This window comes from Notamacropus eugenii, chromosome 4 (genome assembly GCF_028372415.1).
Source record: "Notamacropus eugenii isolate mMacEug1 chromosome 4, mMacEug1.pri_v2, whole genome shotgun sequence".
In the NCBI taxonomy this organism is placed as follows: domain Eukaryota; kingdom Metazoa; phylum Chordata; class Mammalia; order Diprotodontia; family Macropodidae; genus Notamacropus; species Notamacropus eugenii.
This window is the reverse complement of record NC_092875.1, coordinates 426378486-426402077: the sequence shown is the minus strand read 5'-3', so window position 1 is coordinate 426402077 and position 23592 is coordinate 426378486. Positions and strand designations below refer to the sequence as shown.

Below are 23592 nucleotides of genomic sequence, written 5' to 3'. Positions count from 1 at the left end.
TTTTTTGCATTTAAATTTGCATTGTAAATCTACCTTGATTTTTTTTTGTTATTTTGGTTATTAAGTATTATTGTAAATATTCATCTATTTCACTTAAATATTCAATTTTGTTGACATAATTTAGTTTTCCTCTTCCTTTATTGTGAAATTTCCTTTTTCACTTTTTGATATTATCAATTCTGATTACTTGATTCTATTTTTTCAGGGTGTTTATTACTTGAGTAAGATTTTCTATCTTCTAATACTTGGAATCATTTATTCCTTCTAATTTCTTTCACCAGAGCTCTTATTTAAATTTTATTTTCATTTTTTATCTCTTTCTTGATTTCTCCTAGCCATTCTTGTAATTCTTGTGGCTCAGCCATTTCTTTCTCAGTAATTCTGTTTATGTTTGCTGTTGACTTTTTCATCAGAGATTATCTTTTTGGTATCTCTTATTCCATAGTATTTTTTCATTGTGTTTGCTTTACTCACATTTGCCCTAGTAAAACTCCTCTTCTAAGTGCTCAGAACCTTTCCATCTGTTTACCATGGCACGCACTGGCTTCCCTGATGGCAATTCTTCTCCTCAACTACGTTCAGACCATATTTTTGTTCCGTTCTTGAATGGATGGAAGAGCTTACTCTAAAGTTCTTTTTTTTTAAGCTGGAGTGTGTGTAAAAGAGATGGGCTCCTCTTCAACCTTCATGTCACTTGCTTGACTGGGGCAGCTAGGTGGTACGGTGGATAGAGCACCAGTGCAGGAGTCAGGAGGACCTGAGTTCAAATCTCACCTCAGACACTTGACGCTCATTAGCTGTGTGATCTTGGGCAAGTCACTTAGCCCCAATTGCCTCATCCTGGGTCATCTCCAGTCATCCTGATGAATATCTGGTCACTGGATTCAGATGGCTCTGGAGGAGAAGTGAGGCTGGTGACCTGCACAGCCCTCCCTCACTCAAACCAGTCAAGTGCCAGTCATGTCATTATTTCTCTGATGGCACGGTCTTCTTTGACAACAAAGGACGAAGGTGCACGTGTGCGCACACACACACACACACTTGCTTGACTAATCTATGAGACTAGAGCATAGTAAATAGTCTTCTCAGCTCTTAAGGCATCACTTCTACAACTTCAGAGGTTAATAGGTGGGAAGAGGGATCAATGGTCAAGAGGTAGGTCACTCTGCCTTAGACATATTGCCTCCGGTATCTTGCACAATGACCATTTTAATACTCAGCTCTAGAATTGTAGATTCACTGCTGTGTCTGATATCTAGATTTATATTTGTATAAACTTTAATGGAAACATAGCTCCAATAGTATAGAAATCTCTAGTTTGTATCTTGTTCCCCCAGAGGCTCCTTAAGAGGGCACTGACCCTAGATACCAAATACGGGTATAAAACAATGAGCATGATTTTAAAAAAAAGAATGAGAAATCCTATCAGACCTCATATATTTAGGTGAGCAATCCAAATATTCCTTTTACATAGTGCAGCACTGATTCCAACGACCCTGCCATGGCTAAGATTTTGGTGAGAGACAATTTACAAGCCACAAAGTCATTTCTATACTTTAAAGTCACACCTTATGTTTGATTGAAAACCATTCAACTTGACCATCACTAGGGATGTATGAGAGCCAACTCTAAGGGCATTTACACCTCAGAAATCCACTACAAATCAGGACTTGATATATTATTTTGTTGATTGTCTGGAATTAGAAAGAAGTATTAAAATGCCTATTAAACTAAAAAGTGTGTGCATGCATCACTTCCCTCCTCCATCCTCCACACAGAGCCTGTTTGTTAAATATTTTCTATCATACCTCTGACCAGAAAGTGCATTAGCAAGATTTGATTCCAAATGACTTTAAATTATTTCCTAAAGTCAAATCCACCTTAAAAGAAGAATGATTTGCCATTCTTGAGACTTATCAAAAGATGTTCCCAAGTTCTGAAGGCAATTCTGAAAGTCATTCCAAAAAAATGTTCTGGGCAAGACTATCATCACTGGAAAAACTGGGCAGTCCCCAAATGCCATACCTTGAAGCAGAGACCGTTATTTGGATGCAGAAGTTCTTACCTATTTGTTGAAAAGCCAGTTATATTAATTTTGTTGTTCTTTGTCATTGATACCAATTAGATTAAATTAATTAATTTAGTTAGGAAATTTTCATTACCCCATTCAGGTAATACTATGTCCAGGTACTACACATGTCCCTTAATTTTGAAAACATACTATTGCATATACTATAATGAAGAGGAGTTTTGTTACTATTTAATCATGGGATCATAAAATTAAAGCTGGAAGGCACCTTAGAAGATCATCTAGAGAAAACATAGTAAGGCTCACACTATTAGACATTCCTAGTTCATACATGATTTCTTTGTTTGTTTGTTTCTTTTTTATTTTATTTTACAAAATTCTATTTAGTATGCCATAGAATAGGAATCCAGATCCAGAGTTGGCTGATGAGAATTTTGTGGGTGTTTGGAATTTTTTCTTCTGTTAAAATCCTATTCCATTGCCTCATGGTGAAGTAGAAGTGATTCTTGGTTCTCCCTAATTATGCCAGTGAAAAATAAGCTCTCACTGGGTTGGAAAGGCTATGGGCTAGTTGGCAGATGATAAGACCATATTCCAAGGTTAAGCCTAATTAAACTCAGAGAGGCATTGCAAGAGAATTAACCAATGGATGATTAATTATTCTGGTCATAGCAACTAATGAAGATCATTTACTAAGGTGTGAAAGAGTTATAACTAGCACCATCAGAGGAAGCATCCTTACACATGAAATCATAGTTTATTGAAGAATATGGAGTCATTCACTATCTGGCATCCTAGAGTACATCATATGCTCTATCTAAGTGCAAATATTTCAAGTTAAATGGTAACAGTAATGATAATACTTTTCAATTGTAGTAGTAGTAGTATTAACATTAGTAGTAGTAGTAGCTAAGATTTACATAGTATTTTTGAAGTTTTTCAAAGCACTTTGAAATATTATCTCACCTTATACAACCTTGGGAGGTAGGTGCTATTATTATCCCTGTTTGCAGATGAGAAAACTGAGATAGATAGAGGTCAACTGAATCCCCAGGATCATATAGCTAGTGAGTGTCGTATATGATTTTGAACTCAGGTCTTCCTGACTCCATGTCCAGTTCTCCATCCATTTCACCACCTAGCTGCCCTTTCTATTTACTAGAAGAGACAATTAGACCTTAGAGAGAGTGCAGCATATTGATGCTGATGTATGATCCCAATCAGGTGTTCTTTCACATCTAGGTTTTGTTTAACTGGACAAAGCAAATCAATTTGGATCTTACCTACATCCCCTGTATTGCCATATCCTAACCCATGAGAGACTGCTGGGAAGTGTAATGAATAGAGTGCTGGACCTGGAGTCAGGCAGACGTAAGTTCAAATTCAACTTCAAGCATTTATGTGATCCTGAGCAAATCATTTATTCTTTGTCTGCGTCAGTTTCTTCATTATCCAATGGAGATGGTAAGAGCATCTACCTTCCAGGGTTGTTATGAAGATGAAGTGAGATGATATTTGTAAAGTGCTTGGTATAGCGTCTGGCACACAGTAGGTATTTAATCAGTATTTATAGCCTTCATTTCTTATACTATCTAAATTTCTGAAAAATGCTCTGGACAATTTTTTCTTCATAATGGTTTAAAGACACTGATTTATTGTTAGATAAAGTTAACATTATTAAAATTGAATTCCATAAGATGTGATTACCTGAAAGAAATGATGTCAACATTTTGAGAGTGGCTTCTTGCCATTAACATAGCCATATCATTGGCTTCTGAGCCACTGTTTGTAAAGAAAATAACCTAGAGGGAAAAAGTAGGGCAAAATGTCATTTATTTAAAAATATGAACTCACTGAAGCTTATTAAAGATGCTGTATAAGGAGGACTCAGCTTACACAAGGTCAGTATGTACTTTGCAACAGTGTGTGCTTATGTATGGGCAGACACATATGGCTTATAATACATAGCTTTTGAAAGAATCCTCACCTTCATGAGATACCAGATGTATGTGTATATAAGAATAAATTCATGTAGCACTTTATGCACATTAAAATATTTGACCAATATAATTCCTAGTGCACTGATCCCTTCATTACTTTACTATAAAATCTTTGATGAATATCTGTTGTCCATGAACATCTATTACTCATCTACTATGTAGGTGATTAGTAGTGGACACTGTGCTAAGCCCTGGGGATACAAAGATGAAAAGAGTCCCTACTTGAAGGGCAGTCTAATGGAAGAGATAACATGCAAACAACTATGAACAGATAAGCTATGTGCAAGACAATATGGAGATAATCTATTGAGGGAAAGCCCTAGTTTTAAAAGAAATTGGGAAAGGTTTCCTGTGGAAAGTGAGATTTTAGTTGGGACTTGAAGGAAGCCAGGAAAGACAAGAGGTAGAGGTGAGAAGGGAAAGCATTCTAGTCATGGAAGGCAGCCAGAGAAAATGTCCAGAATCCAGAGATAGAGCATTATTAGTAAGTGCTTGACCTAGAAAGAGAATCCAGTGGGGAAAGTTTTCAGAGAAAACCACCAGGAATTGGCACAATGTTGGCATCCTTGGATTCTTTCTTCACATGTCTTTGTTGGAATTTTCTTGACTCTTTCCCATGCAGAATTTATGTTCTCACTCTTTTCCCATTCACTATGCCCCTATATTTTAAAATGTATCCTTGTATTTATCTTCACTCCTATTTTATTTTGAAATTCAAAGTAACAGTAAAGAACACCTCGAATCAGGAGATTTCCATCTTAATAAACTTTTAAAATACAATATAACAGATTATGTTGCAATACATTATATTGTATTTAAATTTGTCACATCTATTCCACATCATAATTTCTCCCTGATTCTATAGAAGAAATGTTTGTGGATGCTGTTTCCCACAATGCTTAGGGGTGAGACACTTTCATTCAATGGAGAGAATTATCCAATTATTTTTAGAAGACTGTGGGTGAGCCCATAGCATGGTGAAGTCACTAGGCGAGTCTACTGATTTGGTGAGGAGCCTCTATAGCACCAGAGATTTAAGAGAGTCACAGATGGGAACAGCAGGAGAACAGAATGGCGAAGAAAACTGTACACACAGAAGCCACAGTATTCTGAACCATGTGTATGGACCATGAGAAGGGCTGTGGAGCCAAAGTAAGAGTTCTCACCATTCTTCACAAGGGAAAAGACTTGAAAAAGTAGGTCTTTGCTGAAGCCAAGCATTTACAACTGAGTCTGTCAATGCAACACAACTTTGCTCTGCTGCTATATTGCACAGTAAGGAGCTATGCATCCTCTTGAGCCAAGAATGGTGCTTCACTTGACTTATTTCCTTGCTATTAAATTGCATCATATTTTAATTAAATGCCTTCCCTTCTTATTTATGGATGTTTGTGGTGTTATTATTCATAGGGTGAAATATTGGTGGAGCCTTGGGTTGAGGTTTTGAATTTATTATCACTCCCAAACAGTGAATTGAATATGGATTTTTCCATTCTGTTTCACTCATTACATTAAACAAACATTTATTTGAGACCCTAGTATGTGCAAGACACTAGGCTACACTCATAAGCAAAAAAGACAGAAGGGGAGAGTCAAGATAGACACTATAATTCAATGAAAAAAAATTCAGCCAATTTGTATATTTGACTGAATTTAAGGAAAACATCCAAGTAATTGAATTTTGGGATGATGTGTCTGGATGTTTTGGTATTGTGTGATGTACAGCGTCACAACTCATGTCAAGGGAGAAATGTAAATTACTCAGTAAGGAGACTGATGAGGAAAAGGCTTACCGTGAAAAAGGAATTGTAGAAGTTTTGGACCTGGAGGTAATGTACACTTGCAAAATCATTACTGCAAGTACCACCTAGAGGAATACTCTAAATAAAGGGACACCTGAAGAAGGGAAATAGCTCAACTATGCAGACAAACATCGAGTCACCTTTTACATCTCTGTTCTGCTCTGTTTTAAAAGTCAATCATTCATTCATTATTGTCTTTTATTTCTGCTAAAGAATCTTCTTTTGGTTCAAAAGATCACAAATTCCAGAGGTAGAAAGGACCTCAGAAGACTTCTAGTTAAATCCTTTCATTTTACACTTGAGGAAACTGAGACTTTAAGTGACTTGTCCAGAGTCACACAGGGGATAATCAAGGTCCTTGCTTGAGTCAGTGATCTTTCTGCTATACCATATTTCATCTCCTCCTTAGAAGGGATCAGCTTAATAACTGGGGCTCTTCTGCTTAATTTCATTTCTGTTTGAAGAGATGAAAGCTTCTGGGTTTTGGATCCTAAGATGATCATCACTTTGGAATTGGAACACTTTACCTTAAGTGGCTCAGGGAAAAGGGCTATCAGCTTCTCTGCATATTCATGTACTGCAGGATGTAAGAAGACCGGACTTGTATGCCACAGGAGTCCAAGCTGCTTTTGTGCAGCTGCAGTCACCTTCCTGGGAAAAATGGGGGAGAAAGAACCATACAAATTAACATCTCCTATGTTATTTCATGTGCAGTCATTTTCAAAAGCAGTACAAGGAATTCAATTTTGGCTCAAAATTAAAAAAAAAAAAATTTCTAACAAGGGGAGGTGTCGAAGCGTGGAAAGGGCTCCCTCATTAGGTAGTGAACATCAATGAACATCATTGAGAACAAGGAACTTCCTTGAAGAAAAGTAACTTCGTATCGGGGCAATCATAGAAGGCAATCATGCTTTGGGTGGGAGGTTGGATTAGTTGACTTGGGGTTCCTAACAACACTAAATTTCCAAGATTTTAAATTATTCTTTGTACAGTGTGGAAAACAAAAATGCTTGAAAGTAAACCTTGATGTTTGTTTTCTTTCTTCAAAGAAATTGTGAATACATTTTTTTGTCATATGGAGAATCAAATGAGATCTTCCTCATTAAAAATTGAGGGCAAAAGTAGGGATTAGTTTCATGCAAATAACTTGTCTAAAGGCATCAGGGCAAAGCTATAACTTTTTGGAATACATCGAAAGGACAGCTCTGAATTCTAGTGATGGGAACATTTTGTACTGGAGTTAATATAGCACAAAGAGAAGAAAAAGGGGGAAAAAGGAAAGAAAGTATTGATCTGACTATGCACTTTAAGTAGGGAGAACAGTGGGGAGATCAGCCTCATAGGAACAAAAGGTTCATTTGAGAAACAAGTAGAAACACATATTAGTGGTAGTTAAGAGGGTGAAGCAGATTAAGGAGATATGTGAAAGCTGGGTAGAGGAGCTTGGGGCAAATCTGGTGCACAATAGGGCACCATTTTCTAGAGAGTCTTTAACTTTTTTCTATTCTGGACCCCTTTGGCAGTCTGGTGAAACCTATGGACCGCTTTTCAGAATAATATAACTTATTTAATATAATATATTATATATAATGACATAATTTATTACTTGTATAATAAAATATAATTTATTTAATATACTACATTACATATAATAATACAATTTATTTACTTATAAATGCGTAAAATAAAACACATAGGGAACCAATTATATTGAAGTACAATTATAAAAATATTTGTGTTTTCATCCTTCATTTTCAAAGAAGACCATGACATCAGACAAATGATGACATGACTTGCACTTGACTTTGTTTTCAGTGAGGTAGAAAAACCCAAGAAGTTCATAGATCCTTGGTAAAGAAACCCTATTCTAAATTGTTGTTCTTTGTCCTCTGTTCTTGAGGAGGACCATGGCATCAGGAAGGTAATCCCATAACTTGCAAATGAATTGGATTTAAGTGAGGCAGGGCTGTGCAACGATACCAGCCTCCCATTATCCTCCAAAGTCATCAGTGGCAAGATATAGACCAGGATTACTGGAGATGTCCCCTGATCCCATTCTAAATTAATAACTTAAAGAAAGCAGGATTTCTGCAAGACTAATCTTTGTTACATATGAAGGATGGCATGTTAAATATAATAAAAGCATAATCTTATGTCTAATTATCAACTTCTTGTCTTTTGGAGGGAAAGGCATATATTTGACAAAGAACCAACACGAAGGAAAAAGATTTCTTAAAGAAATTTGCTATGCAAATTTTCCCTCAATTTATTGCTTATTTTGTACTTGCATTCACTTTTTGCTTGTGCAAAAGTTTTTCAATTTTGTGTCATCAATTTCTATTTTATCTTTTCTGATCACCTTTATCCCTTGTTTAAGCAAGAATTTTCTTTCTAATCATAGCCATGAAAGGCATCCTCAGATATAGCCAATGTGTTAAAGGGCAGAGTGCTCTGCCTAGGGTCAGGAAGACCTGAGTTGAAATCCAACTTCAGGTACTTGCTAACTAGGTGACCTTGGGCAAATCACTTAACCTTTGTTTGTCTCAGTTTCCTCAGTTGTAAAATGGGGATAATCATAGTACCTATCTCCCAGGGTGAGGACTAAATGAAATAATCACTGTAAAGCCAACTTAGCCTAGTGTCTGGCATATAGAAGGTACTTAGTAAGGACTAGGTCTTATTATTATTAGGGGGCAGCTAGGTGGCACAGTGGATAGAATGTCAGGCCTGGAGTCAGGAAAACTCATGTTTGCCAAGAAAACCCTAAATGGGGCCACAAAGAGTCAGGCATGACTGAAAAATAACTAAATAGACATTATTATTAGACAGTCTGGTTCTAACCCCCATAGCACAACCAACCCCATGACTCCTTAACTCTTGAAGAAAGTAGGGAGCAGGGGGAAGTGACAACTCCAAACTGGAGGAAAGTGGCTTTGGTGTAAGGTGTATGGAGGACCTAGAGCAATAGGAGGAGGCTGGAGGATCAGTATGGGGAGGAAATGCACTTCACTGGGTTGGTAGCCTGGGGTCACTTTATCTTAATTATGACTCTGGGTAGGGGTAAAAGTGCTTTCTAAACCTTAGGATCTTCTAGTGCATTTTTTTTCTGAAAGCCATCAAGGGGAAACTGTGGAAGGAAGAGATGATAAACAACAGATTGAAACTGAATTTTAATTAAGTATTTGTGATCATCACTCATAATAATCTCCAGTATCATTCTAAATCCAATGTACTCATGATCTTATAACTCCAAGTTCTCATATGTGGCATGATGCAGTTGATGGGGTACAAGCCCAAGCCAAGATCTTTTCCCTTTGGATCGGGACGGCTTTTGTCCCATTAGTCTGAAGGGCCCCTGGAAAGTCTGGCCTGGGTGGGGCTCCTTGGATTTCCGTTCCATTTCTCCCAGGCCAGATACTCCCTATCTTCTATTTAGTATTCTTTTCATATTCCTCTCTTTGATCCTATTACCAGACACTCCCATCCTTCTTGGGTTTGATCTATGGAGACCATCCCTGGGACCCCAGACTACCTGGAGACACCTGCTTCTGGCCCAGGCCCTCCATTGTCTGACATCTCCTGATTGCCTCCAACTGTTTCCAACACTTGACCAGTCATCCCCTCTTTGGACTTTTCCTCAAGATCCTCCCTAAACCCCTCCTCCTATCATCCTAGACTACCAGATCACCCCCCAGATCCCTCCTACAGTCTTTTCTGTATTTAAGGTCCATGTTGCTTCCATGATGGCACTCAGATTCAATCCAGCTCAGACTGTCTAGCTGGGATTCTATCTTGCGAATACAAGCGTTACAAATGCTTATGCTCCTTAAGAGTCAACCCAGTAAGGCGAATCTTTAATAAACTTTGTTTTCTTTGGCTTTAAGAAGGCCTGAGTCGAATTCATTCAAGCAGGACCCAGCATGTCAGTATTTTGGGGTCCCCAGCACCCCTGAACCTCATCTCGATGATCACATTTTAAAATTCCCTGTATTTTGAAGATATCTAGAAATTTCAGGCAATACTTACGGATGGCAATGGCCAACACTAATGGTGAGAATTCCTGAAAAGAGATCTAAATATCTTCGACCTTCATGGTCAAATAACCATTGCATATATCCTTGATGGAGCAGTAAGGGCTTCTGGAAATAAGTGGACATCAGGGGTGAAAAATTCTGTTTCCTAATCTTCAGGATATTGTCATAAGGCTGGTACTGTAGAAAAAAGAATTCTTGTGTTCAATTCAATAAATTTAATTCAATTAAAAAGTATTGTGCATTTGTTGAATGCAGAGCATGGTGCTAAGTACTAAAGGAGATAAAAAGTCAGACCAGATGCCTGCCCTTATCAAGTTTACAATCTAGGAGGGAACAGGACACAAATATAGGTTTTATGTGTGTGTGTGTAGGTATATTTATATATGCACATAATATATACACAAATGTATATATGTGCACATAGTTACATATATAAATGTGTGATATATGCATGAGAAAAGTACAGAACAAAGTGCTAGGATCAAAGGGAGGAATTAGAAAATGAAGGCTTCTTTGTAGAGTTTTAAAAAAAATGAATAGGGATTTAGTAGGGAAAGAAAGGAGATGGGGCACTTCAGAAATGAAAGGTGTAGTGTAAGGTCTTTGAGGGCTTTTTCTCTTTGTATCCCCAAGGCCTAAGAGTGACTTGTATGACTGGGCCTATGATTTTATTGGTTCATTAAGCTCCTACTGAGGAGAGGAGAGAAAGGAGTAGAGGGGAGGAAAGCAGAGTAGAGGAGGAGTTGAGCTGAATTGCCCACCTGCAACCCTGAAGGTCTTCCCCTTCCAGTATGATTTTTTTAAATTAAATTTTTATTATTAATTTATTTATTAATTAAAAAAAAAAATTAAATCCCCTGACTCACTTCTTGAAGAAGCCTATTCACTGAAAGGGCATTGCCTCACTCAAAGTGAGAACCTGAAAAGGCTTTAGTTCAAGTGTCAAATTCTCCCACTGCATCCTGGTCCATCTCTAGTCATCCTGATTGATATCTGGTCACTGGATCCAGATGGCTCTGGAGGAGAAAGTGAGGTTGGTGACCTTGCACAGCCCTCCCTCACTCAAAACAAAGTCAAGTGCAAGTCATGTCATCATCTCCCCGATGTCATGGTCTTCTTCAAGAACCGAGGACAAACCACAACATGCACAACACAAGCTCCTACTGAGGAACTTCCTCTATCCTTGCAGGGAGAGGCAACTCCCAATCTTAGGGAATTGCCTTGAACATAAAGGGATAAGTGACTTTTTCAGAGTCACACAGTTAATAGGTATCAGAATGAAAGGAAGCAGAGAGAGGAGGCAGAGAAGGCCAAGAGGTGGCAAAGAGGAGGCCATCCGGAGAAATTTTATTCTATATTAGATGCTCCCCCTTTCTTTAAGGTCCATCTTTTTGAAAAAGATAACCAACACCTGAACACAGTCATACCTTGGGTCATGTTCCTAATTAGTAATCAGAGCCAGGGCAGATTTTCATGATTATTGGTGCCTGAGAATTGGTTTTGGTGCTTTTGCCAGAAGAGTTATATTTTCCTCATGACACATAGAGGTGAACGATTGATTGAAATACCAGTTCAGTCTTTTGCATGTGTTCTTATCTATTTCCAGATCAGAGTGCAAACAAGGGATGGAGAGTGAAGCACCCTCCCCACTCCACCTTCCAAAAATGACAGTTGGCAGGAGAAGCACATGGCTTGTTATCTACATAGAGAGGAAATCATGGACCTCGGGTTCTTGGTTGCTATTTATTTGTTTCTTTTTAAGAGCACCGACAAAGAGTGTGTTAAGAGTCAGACAAAATGGTCTTTCTATGAAAGAAAGAGGTCCTGAGAGATCGAGAGTTCCTGAAAGAGATCACTCAGGCATGGGCTTCCATAGGGATAACACAGTATCATCCTACAACTGACGGACTAAAACCTTATCAACTGGGGAGGGGGAACAAGCAACTTAGATTAAAATTATGCTTTTATTTTTTTCTTCAGTGTTTTTTTGAAATCTTTGGAGAACAAATGGATTCAGGGTGGAAGATTCTCTGTTTTGTTGCTTCAATTTAGTTTTTCTCTTTTCTGCTTAAATGGTGGTTGGACTAAATCTTCCCCATTACCTGATTCTCTCAATAAGCATTAGATTACAAGTCTTATATGGTTAATGTATGTAAATAATTCAAGTTAGTTTTTCATATTTCCTTCCTTCTCTCAGGACTGATAGCAGTTTTAAGGAACTAGGTGCCTGACCTGGCATAGATCATAAACTGCATCTTTGGGTCAGAAAAGGGACCTGAATTGTCCTAGAAACAAGTAGCACACAATATGTTGCATATTAGGAAATATCTGGCTATTGGGGATGATTTTTTTTTCTATTCTGCTTGATGTCCTTCTATTGAATAAAACATCCTCAAAACTATATTGCCAAAAAAAATGAACTTTGGAAATAAAATATATAATACTGTAACATATTAGAAGGAGTGTAGTGTAATGAATAGGCTGGTCTTGGAGTCAGAAGGATCTGAGTTCAAATTTTGACTGAAATGTACTGGCTGTGAGATCCTGGGAAAGTCACTTAATCTCTCTGAGTCTCAGGTAACTTCATTAATTAAGCTATGGCAATAAGTTGTATATTATTGCCATTTGAGTTGGTGGAAAGAATAATCAAACGAAGAAAATTTATGTTAGAAAATATGTTAGACAAAGGAGTGATTCTATTAGTTATTTTTACTGGATCTGTGATTTAATTGGTATAGGGAGCTCCCAGTGAGGAACTTCTGCTAGCAATACATATCATCAGCACTTTTTCTGCAGCTTATAGTCTAAGAGAGTTGCCTTGGGTACTGAGAGTGCCCAAGTGACTTCTCTAGGGTAACTCAGCAATATGTGTTAGAGGTGAGACTTGAATCCTGGTCTTCCTGACTATAAGCTCAGTTCTCTATCTACTACACTATGTTGCCTATCACTTCAAATGTAACCAAGAATTAAAATCAAAGGGGTAGGGATATCCCCGTGAGATGGAATCCCTTTAGTAGTATTCAAGGATACTTGTAGGTTGAATTAGAAACAGAGAATATTAGAACTTGGAGATAATCTAATCTTCTGCACTGAAGAAGAAACAGAAGCCCAAAGAGGTTAATAATAGTCATTAAGCATTTATTAAATGCATGCTATGTGCCAGCCATTGTGCATTGGGGAAACAAATTTGAAAAAAAAGACAGTCCCTGTCCTTAAGGAGCTTACAATCTAATGAAGGAGGACAACACACAAAATGATGGGAGTGAAAAGAACCCATACAAGGGTATTGTGGAGAAGGAGAAAGCCATGAGTAGTATAGCCAAAGAGATTTGCCAAGGTCGTGCAGCTAGTTGGAGGTAGAGTGTAGTATCCTGAGACCCTAGAGAGTCAGGTCTCTTAACTACACAAATTCTTTCTGTACTACACAAACATTGTCTGCTATGTGAAGTTTGTAGGGAAGAACCCTTTGGTTACCTCTAAAACACTGAGTCCTACCTCACATTTTTCAGGTGTGAAGTCACATGGAGGCATTTTAGGTGATGTATGAACACTGAGCTTAGATCCAGGCTTCCAGCAGGCACCTACCAAAAACAAACAAACAACCCACAACATATTAGGATTGTTCTCTAGCTATCACCGTCCTTTTCTAAGACCAGAAAGCATCCAGTTATGAAAATCTGTTAGAGTTCTCTTATAGATGAGGAAAGTACATTATAGAGTGACTAAGTGCTTTTTCTAGGTTTCTACAAATAGTAGGTAGATGAAGCAGATTTCAGATCCAGGTTTTCTGAGTCCAAAAGCCAGTATTTACACAACGATACTCTGCGTCCAGCAGGAGGACTTGAGATCTGTGTTATTAAGGAAAGAACCGACACCAAAGAAACCAATGCATTCTCCAAAGCTTCAAAGTAAATAACTAGTTTAAAATGAATTAAGCTTTGAAATACAGTCATATCTAGGTCTAAAAAAATCATCCAGGAACAAAGTTCCTTTCATAGCAAAGGCACTCTCGGTTCAGAAGGAGTGAGCAGAACACTGGTGGGTTTTAAAATTTTGTTTTGTTTTTGTTTTTTGAAAGGCTAGTCAGTGGTAGGAGTCACTGAGGAGGGGAAGGCTTAGGCTGCTGGTGGGTAGAGCTAGCAGAGTGGAGAACTGAGTTCAAACAGCTTAGTGGCCACTTGAGTGCAAGGGAGGTACTGTCCAGGGTGCTGTGATGCTGCCTCCATTTTGTTGGTAAGAGGCTACACCAGAAGAAATGGGAGAGGGTCAGCATTTGGATAATATAGCTTCCTTTCCTGGGAGTTAAAAAAAGTACATCTTTTAAAGGTGCAGTGCACTGGAAATCAATAACCTGAAAAGCCTTCCCATGTCTCCTGTTTTATACATAGCTCCTTATTTTTACATCTGGTTATGAAATTTCTGACAGTTGTGCATTATCAGAAAGGACTTGAGAATGTCTGAGGATCCTTCTAAATCTAAGATTTTATGAACTGAATATTTTGGGCTCTAGACCATATGCAGAGGGAATGGAATATTAAAAAAAAGCATTTGGATAGAATTAAAAGGTGCCCCTTTCTACTGCACAAAAAATTAAGAATATTAATAGATATGTCACGATACCTATTGCATGTCAGTAAGAGAAAGGAATCATTGAACGTTAGAATGAGATATCATCTAATGTACCATCTAGTACCATCAAATGCAGGGTTTATTAATCTGGGGTCCATGAACCTGTTGAAAATTTTTTTGATAAATTTAATTCAGTATTATTGGTTTCCTTTATGATCCTGTATATTTTATTTTGTGCTTTTAAAAATATTATTTCAAAAAGATTCATAGGCTTCTCCAGATTGCCAAAGGAGTTTATAACACAAAAAGCTCAAGAATCTCTGATATAGTTTGGCCTTTTGATAAGTTTTTATGATTATAATTTTGATCTTGGGGGGTGGTTTAAGGATTATCTACTCATATCCCTTTATTTTTACAAATGAAGAAACTGAATCCTCAAAGAAACTGTCTAAGTCATTTAACTTGTTAGTGATAAAGCTTAAACTGGAGCACGTCTTTTGGCTTCCAAATTAAGATTTTTCCCATTACATTTCATTGTTATTACCTCACTTCTTCCCTTCCTCTCTCCCTCTATTTTCCTACTTGTTTCTATTTCTTTTTTAAGAGTGGAGAAAAATAAAAAATCAATGCTAAAAGGTACCTAGTCCAGCTTCTTTATTCTACTCATTAGGAGAGATGAAAAAAAATTGATCCCTCTTATTCAGCTGAATGAAAAGATGAAACAATGGCTTTTTTCTTATTGTGGATGCAAAGGTGATAGACAGGATGATTACTGAGTCATTTTCCTAAGAAAATACAATAGACAATGATTTTTTAATTAAATTTCAAAGTGTCTCTTTTGGACAGATTTTCCTTTCAAGACATCCCATTTTTCTGTTTCAGAAAATCACTAATATCATTAATTTGTTTTTAGTACATTAAAAACAAGTAGCTTTTGGTTAAATTTGAATCAGAAGGGGGAGAAAGAGGTATCTAAAGTTTTCTGAGAATTTTACCTTTCAAGAGATGCTCTTCATGTTTGTATTAGTTTCTCACATGAGATGATAAAATCCTATAGTGCTTCTAAGCATCCCAAATCTCCTGACTTCTTGAGTATCATTCACTTTTCTTTCTAAACAATGGCTGTTTGGAGTTACAAATTCAATTGAATCCCAAGTTAGAGAAACATTAAGATGTGAAAAAATAAAACTTTTAAAAGGAAAGTCTTTAATATTAGAGTCAAAGTGAATATCAAGACTAAGGCAAGATATATACTAGAAATAGTAAAATAAATAAAGAATTACAAAGAATTTTCAGATAATTTAAACCTGCACCTGAATCTGACATGGCCTTCCTATCCCTGGCCCTCTGTCCTCTCCCAATTAAAAATGAAAAAAAGAACAAAGCCCCAACAAACACCAAAACTATACCCTACCAATCACTTTGTGTTTATTTTTTGTAGATTTTGAGTTTACTTATCAACTCTACATGTTGTTTCTTGGATTGTAAGCTCCTAGGGAGAAGAAACTATTTCATTTTCATATTTGTATTCTCAGCATCCAGCAAAGTTCTGGAAATACATAGAAGCCCACTTATATATGCTTATGAAATTGAGCTATTTAATATCCTGGCCTCCATTAACTGTGTTCCTAAAAATGCATTTTTGAGTCACAATTACCTGGATGATCATTTGAATTATCTGTTCACAATATTCATAGTTTGGAAGGATCCTCAGAGGCCATCTAATCATCTAGTCTGATCATTATCCAAGTCCTTTTCTGGGATGAGGAAGAGTTATACTAATAGCCCAGAAAACAGGCTATTCCACAAAAGGTAGCTTTAGCCTGGTGGAAAACTAAGGATTCTAAGCAAAAAATACAGCCAAGATTTTCCTTCTTCAGAAAGAGGATGGAGATGCAATGGCATAGCTTTAGGTTTCTGCCCTCTCCTAGACTGCTTCCCTAGGATGTGGCACAATGGCTTGGTGGTATATACCTGAGGAAAGGTTTCTATCAGCTCTAGGGTGAGCAGATTGTGTGGATTCCCATGTTATTTACTCATTTATAGTAATCCAGGTCTATTAGGTACTGAAGGGATCACTGCCACTTTTACAATGATGGGATCTTTCAGATTTCACACTCCTCAAATCTATGAATTATTAAGACATACAAGGATTTAATAAATGCAACTTGAGTTCAAAGACTGTCCCATTGAAACAAAGATTGGTGGAAAATGGTATAGATGACGATATTGGTCAGTAGGCCAATGAGGTCACTTCAATAAAATGTATTTATTACCAGGTCATTCAGGCTTCTGAAGGGTATCTATGTGATTTTATGTGAGCAATCAGACTTGGTCTCCAACACTTAATAGCATTGGGGGTAGGGTGGGGTGGATGTTAACAAGCAACCTGTTTATATTCAGCAATGTCTGATTGTAAAATATGTGTAACACAGTGCCTCGGGCAATCCCCACCTCTATTGATAGCTAGAATTGTGGTGTAAGATGTGAGTAAATATGGGGAAGCATGAACTTTGGATAGATGTGCTATTGCTGTGGAGCTCATTGGTGAGCAGAGGAGTTAGCCAGATATCTTAATGATGTATATTTATGTGATCCTTGGATAAAATAAGAATTACAGACTATCAGAGTGGGACAGGATGTCAGAGGTTATTCATTTTAATCCGTAAACAGGAATCTCCTCGACGACTTTTCTGACAGATGGCCCTCTAACTTCTCCTAAAAGAGCTCTAATAATGGAGAAGTCACAGCATTCTGAGGCAGCCCATTTCATGTTTCAATGGCTTTAATTGTTAGGAAAATTTTCTTTATGTTGGATTAAGATCTCCCACTCCACAACTTCCATGGATTCTTCCTATTTTTGCCTTTGGAATTCAAATAAAAGAAGTCAAATCTCTCCTATATAAGACTTTCAAATACTTGGGAAAGGCTTTCATGGACCCATAAAAGCTTCTCTGTCAAAACATCACTAATAATTAGTCTGTTCCATCTGCCCATCGAATGGAGGGTCACATGTCATAAAATGGCCAATTTTTATAGTGTAGTTCAAAATAAGGCAAGTCAAACTAGCAACTTCAATTGAAGTGAGATAGAAGAGAATTAGAAACCAGCAATTTATCTGAGGAATAACCAATTTCTTTTTTAGTTGACTCTAGATTTCTCTAACTCTTCTTTTCCTCTTTCTCTAAGAGCATTCCATCTGGTTCTTCAGAGACTGTCTTATTCCATTATTCATAGTGACATATTATTATCATGGGAAGAATATTGATATTAAAACGATAGGCTTTTATTCCAAGAAAAGTCTTCAAGTTGGTGAGAGTACTGCATAATTTCCCAATTGATAATGGCCCACTCTCTTACTCCTCTTAAACATTGAGTCCTCTTCATTTTCCTTTGGAATGTTTCCTTTGAAGTTTACTCTATCCAAATTTATTACTCAATCCAGAGTCTGGTCACTGTTATCTACTAATGTGACAGAATATTCTGTCTTTATTTTCAATGAGTTCAGTGAGCAGCTCATTATCTCTCTCTCTCTCTCTCTCTCTCTCTCTCTCTCTCTCTCTCTCTCTCGCTCTGTCTCTCTCTCTCTCGCTCTGTCTCTCTCTCTCACTCTGTCTCTCTCTCTCACTCTGTCTCTCTCTCTCACTCTGTCTCTCTCTCTCTCACTCTGTCTCTCTCTCTCACTCTCTCTTTCTCTCTCTCTGAACTCCTGTCCTTATTCTAAGGAACTTCAACATATATATTAACTTTCCCTCAAATTCCCTGACCTCCAGGGGCATGCTGGTAAATGTTTAACAGTTTTCAAAAAAAAAAAGTATTCCTGACACACCTTTAGGTTAATTAGCATTATTAACATTTTCTCCTTCAGATCATCTTTGATTACACTAATTATTTACCAGTTATGAATTTGACCTTAATTTCTCATTGTTTATAAGTAGGTGCATCGAGTTCATGATTCTTCTTTTGGTTAAAGCCCTGTTTAGAGATAGAGGTCTTTTGCCACCTTCTCCATTGGCCTTTTGATGGCAATCTAAGTGGCAGCCTGTGAATCATAGCAGAAGAGAGCAAAATATTCCTTTTTAAAAAATATTTATTTATTTATTAAATTATTTTATTTGTTTTCAGTGTTCTATAATCACTTCCATATATTTTAGATTTTTCCCTCTCCCTTTTCCTCCTTCCCCCCTCCATCCTCACTCCCTCCTTGAAATGGTGTATGATCTTATATAGGTTCTACACATACATTCCTATTAAATACATTTTCACCTTAGTCATGGTGCATAGAAGAATTAAAATGAAAGGGAGAAATCATAAAACAAAACAAAATGTAATACAAAAGAAAAGGGTTTTTTTCTTCTGCTATCCAGTTCCACAGTTCTTTCTCTGGATGTGGAAGGCATTTTGTCTCAAGAGTCCATTGGGGATTTTTTTAAGTCCTTGCATTGCCATGAAGTACTAAGTCTACCAGAAAAACTCCTTGCACACTGTGGTTGTGAGCAAAATATTCCTTGAGAGGCTCATTGTCTGATAGCCTGGATGGAACTGATTCTCAATCTCATTTGAAGTTTTTCAAATGAGTAGCACAGAGTTCTTAGGGAAATACCTGTAGTTTTTAGTTATTTATCTCATTGTGAAATAATTTTGGCTTAATTTTACTTATGTATAGCCTTTCCAAACTTCTATTTCCTTGTATAATGTTTGCTAAGTTATTATTATTTGTGGAGAGGAAGGCACATGATACGAAAAGGGAATCTCAGGTGAAAATTCTCCTTTTATCTAGTGTGGTATGAAGGCTAGTAATCATTGACTAGTTTGGAATGACCTATGGAGAATGATTAATATTCCTTAACTCTTTAATGGTAATAATTAATTTCTCAAAAAGTTCCTATAGCCCTGTAATATATAGATTCACTCAAGTCTAAGTTCATACAATCAGTAGATTAATTTTACGTAAATGAAATACATGTACACACATGTAGGTATACATATTTATACACAAATACACAGTTTATACACAGAAGTCAACAAACTTCCTCAATCCTCTTTCTTCTCTAGAACTTTCCCCTCACAGTTACCATAGCTACATTCCTAAAGCACAGGTCTGACCCAGGTATTCTGTTGCTGAGAAGCTTTTTAGAGCAAGGTTTCTTAATTTCTTTGGTAGTCTGGTGAAGCTCTGGGGGCCCTTCTCAGAATAATGCATTTGTAAAAAAAATCATGATTTAAGGAAATGCTAAATTTCAGTTAGAAGTTAGTGAAAATAAAGGTTTTGCCACCATTCAAGGGTTCTCTGGAATCTATCAATGAACCTCTGATTCCCTGATTAAGTAGTCCTGCTCCAGTTGCTTCCTGTTACCTCTGGGATAAAATACAAATGCTTTTATTTGACACTTGGAGCTGTACTGGATGTTCCTCACAGCTGGAATGCTCTCCCTTCCCCCCACCTCCCTCTTTTAGATTTCCCCATTGCCTTTGAAGTTTCCTCCTAGGTGAGCTCCCTTTCCTGATCCCTTTCAGCTTCTAGTGATTCTCTTGAAAGTACTTTATATGTACCTTATGTATACTTTGTACATATGTATGTATAGGTACATGTGTAGATAGATAAGTAATACAATTTTAAATTTTAATAGCTTAAAACTGCCCAAAGTCTCTTGGGACATTCTTTAGATTTGTTGCTCAGTCTTTCTCAGTTGTATCCTACTCCTTGTGGTGCCGTTGGGGTTTTCTTGGCAGAGAAATTGGAGCGGTTTTCCATTTCCTTCTCCAGCTCATTTTACAGATAAAGAAACTGAGGCAAACAGGGTTAAGTGACTTGCCCAGGGTCACACAGCTAATAAGTGTCTGAAGCCAGATTTGAACTCAGGAAGATGAGTCTTTCTGCCTCCAGGCCTGGTACTTCATTCACTTTGCCACCTAGCTACCCTCATCCTCTATATACCTGTATGTAATGATGAGGATGATATCTAGCATTTTTATAGTGACTACTATGTGCAAAATACTTTATAAATATTAATGTGTTTGATCCTCATAACAACTCTGGGTGGGGTTCTATTATTAATCTCACTTTACAGTTGAAAAAATTGAGACAAAGAGAGATTTGTCTAAGTTCATACAATCAGTAAGTGTCTGAAGTCAGATTTGAACTTGTCTTCCTTAGGCCCTCTATTCATGGTGCCCCCCTAAATGGCACAGTGCTATCTCCTTCAACCCCAGAGAGGGACCTCTATATGTATAGTGTGTGTATATATCTATATGTACATACTCCTATCATATTTATAAAACATTATGTATATTTTATATTTAAAGAGCTTTCTTAAAGTGGAATGGACTATTTCAGTAAATAGTAGATTTTTTGTTGTTGAAGGTTTTCAGTATGAGTCCAGATGATAACTTGCTGGGGATATTTTAGAGATGGGTTGGAGGAACTCACCTCTGGGCTTCCTCCCTGTTCTGAGATTCTGTAATTCTGTATATGTGTTTAGTATTCCTGTAGGGTACATGTGCATATATGTGGATTCATGTATGTGTACATATCTTTATGTACATATATAGCTCTACACAGATATGCATGGAAAGAAAAAGGTGAGATAAAATCCCAGAAATATATTTTAATGACCAAATGAATTCTTTAGCACATATTCCTTTAACCAAATATTCTGACTTTATCATCTCTGAGTCTCACTAGGAGGGAGAAATTTGAGCTCATTGCGAGCTGCTGGTCTTTGCAGGTGGCTATCCAACATAGCTGCTGCTACTTGAGCCCCATTTCCACAGCTTCCAGGAGAGAGTGAGGGGGCAATTTACAGCTCCCTTGGCCCCCTTACTCAGAGAAGGGCACTGCCAGTGCTCTCCTCCATCTACAGGGATGATAAGACTTTGGATAAATAAAAAAGGGTATCTCCATCAGAGAATCATTGGAAGAGCCCTGGATTTAGAGGTAAAGGACTTGGGTTTGGATGATGGTGTTGTTACTTGTGACCTTCTAAAATGAGGGACTTAGACTAGATAATCTCTAAGGTCTCTCCAGCTTTAACTTCTACCACCATATGAAGTGAAAAAATGAGAACAAGTATATTCATTAGAGGCTGAGTGATACACAAACATCATTAATGGATGACTCATTCACAAGGGATTATGGAAAAGAGCAGTAGGAAAAGTAGCTCTCTACTAGGGTTAGGAAGACCTGGATTCTTGTTCTGATTTGGTCTATTCCTGGTTATGTGACTTTAGGAAAGTTAACTCATCTCTTTGGACCTGTTTACTCAATTTAAAATGAGAGGGCTCAGTTTGACCATCTTTAGACTCCTTCCTATTTATATGTAGTGTCCTGTGTTCCAATATTACTGACCTATAGGACTGAGGAAACGCATTCCCCTTTCCTGTGATAGTCCCCCAGGAAGAAGGTTGAGGAACTGCTCTCTCCTTCCACTTTGCACCAAATCTTCCATGAGCCCTGTGCTCCCTCCTTTCTACTCACCACATTGGAGGAGGAACCTCTTGGACATCTGGAGAAAGGAAGCCTTTAGGAGAGCCATGATTATCAGACTTCTGGACAACCCTCTCCAGAGAGAAGTACAGCAGGAGGCATCTGGTTACTTTCTGAGTACCTGAACTTTGAGATTTAGGACTGAAAAGGACAAGGGAGAGAGAGAATGAGAGAAGGAGGAGGAGCCTGGCACAGTGCCATCTTCTCCTCTGTACAAATATGGGAGCCCCCAGAAAGGCCGGATTAAGAGCTCTTTGTTAGAGAAAAAAGGAAAAGCCAGGGTCATTTGGAGTCTTGCTTTGTAGTCAGAATTCTTCTCTGGGTCTGGGCTCTCCCAGCTGCTGGAATGCAAAAGGAGGACAGCAGAACACAGTGGGGAAGATGTCAAATAATTGGGAAAAAATCACAGATGAAATCATTAGCAAAAAAAAGACATGATTGAGAGGACCATGAATTATCAGTTCATATAGCTATTATCTCATCTCTATAAATTATTTTTAAAAATTTAAATTCTGAACTTAAGAAATAAAACCAGCATTTCCATAGCAAAGTAGAATAGAAAAAAGAGGATTGAGCTTGAAACTGAAAATCTATTATGTACAACTTGCTTTTTTTTTTTAAATATACAATAAAGTTACTACGTAACTTTCTTTTTTTTCCCCTCTCCCTTCCCACTCTGGAGATGGCTACCATTAGACACAAATGTATATATATGTAAAATTATACTTAATTACATGTAAAATTATAAATTTATGATGAGAATAACCTGAAAGAATATTGAGGGTAAATTTTATGGAAATGTGAAAGGGAAAGAGGTGGGCTTTTGAGATAAAATTTGTAAAGCACTTAGCACAGTGCCTGGCATGTAGCAGGTATGAAATAAATTCTTCTTCTTTCCTTCCTTCCTTCATTCCTTTGTTCCTTTGTTACTTTGTTCCTTCCTTTCTTCCTTTGTTCCTTCCTCCTTTTCTTTCTTCTCTACTTACCTCCTTCCTTCCTTCTTTTTCTTCCTCCTTCTTTTCCTCTCTTTCTTCCCTCTCTCCCTTTCTTCCTTTTTTCTCTTCTTTCTTTTCCTCCTCCCTTCCCTCTCTTCTCGCATTTCTTCTTTCTCTTCCTTCTTATTCTTCCTTCCTTCCTTCCTTCTTTCCTCTCCCTTCTCTCTCTCTGTCTGCATAGGGAACTACACCCTTATCTGCAGGTGCTCTGCCCAAAGGAATATAAATTTTGATCACTGAAAATCTCCTAAGATGTCTTAGGGTTTATGGACCAAATTTCTTTTTACTGACCATTCTTAAGCCCAAATCACTTTGCCTCTTATTGATTGGCCAACAATAAATACTATCCCAAGCTCCACTTGGTCATTGCTTGGGTTCTGATGACTCAGAGTGAGTGTACATAGCAATTGCTTCTGTTTTGGCCAGAAACCCTGAAGGTCTTCTCCCAAATTAATTTTTTTCCTTTGACTAGGTAAAAAAGGTTATTTGATCAGCTTCCAGGAGCTAAGATGATGGAGTAAGCAATAAATTGCTCTAACTCTTCCATACTCACCTCCAAACATCCATAAAATAGAGTTCCCAAACAAATCCTGGAATATCAAAACCAGCAAAAAGACAGGGTGAAACAATCTTTTAGTCCAAGAAACTTGGAGGATTGGTAAGAAAGGTCCATCTCA

The 23592-nt window shown here is 37.5% G+C and overlaps 1 protein-coding gene across 2 annotated transcripts in view; it reads right to left on the bottom strand.

Moving 5' to 3' along the window:
- Nucleotides 1–22059, bottom strand: part of AGXT2 (alanine--glyoxylate aminotransferase 2) — a 59533-nt gene extending 37474 nt beyond the window's left edge. The window contains exons 1-5 of one of the 2 annotated variants that reach the window (XR_011966391.1): nucleotides 21912–22059; nucleotides 13361–13446; nucleotides 9858–10042; nucleotides 6359–6482; nucleotides 3737–3831 (exon numbers count right to left, since the gene is read on the bottom strand). Coding sequence is in view for 1 of the 2 variants with exons in the window: in XM_072605840.1 (XP_072461941.1) it covers nucleotides 3737–3831; nucleotides 6359–6482; nucleotides 9858–10042; nucleotides 13361–13446; nucleotides 21912–21969 (548 nt within the window). In the remaining variant the exon portion in view is untranslated. The remainder of the gene's footprint in view (nucleotides 1–3736; nucleotides 3832–6358; nucleotides 6483–9857; nucleotides 10043–13360; nucleotides 13447–21911) is intronic. The other variant, XM_072605840.1, reaches the window with a different exon arrangement.
- Between the last annotated feature and the right edge of the window lie 1533 nt (nucleotides 22060–23592).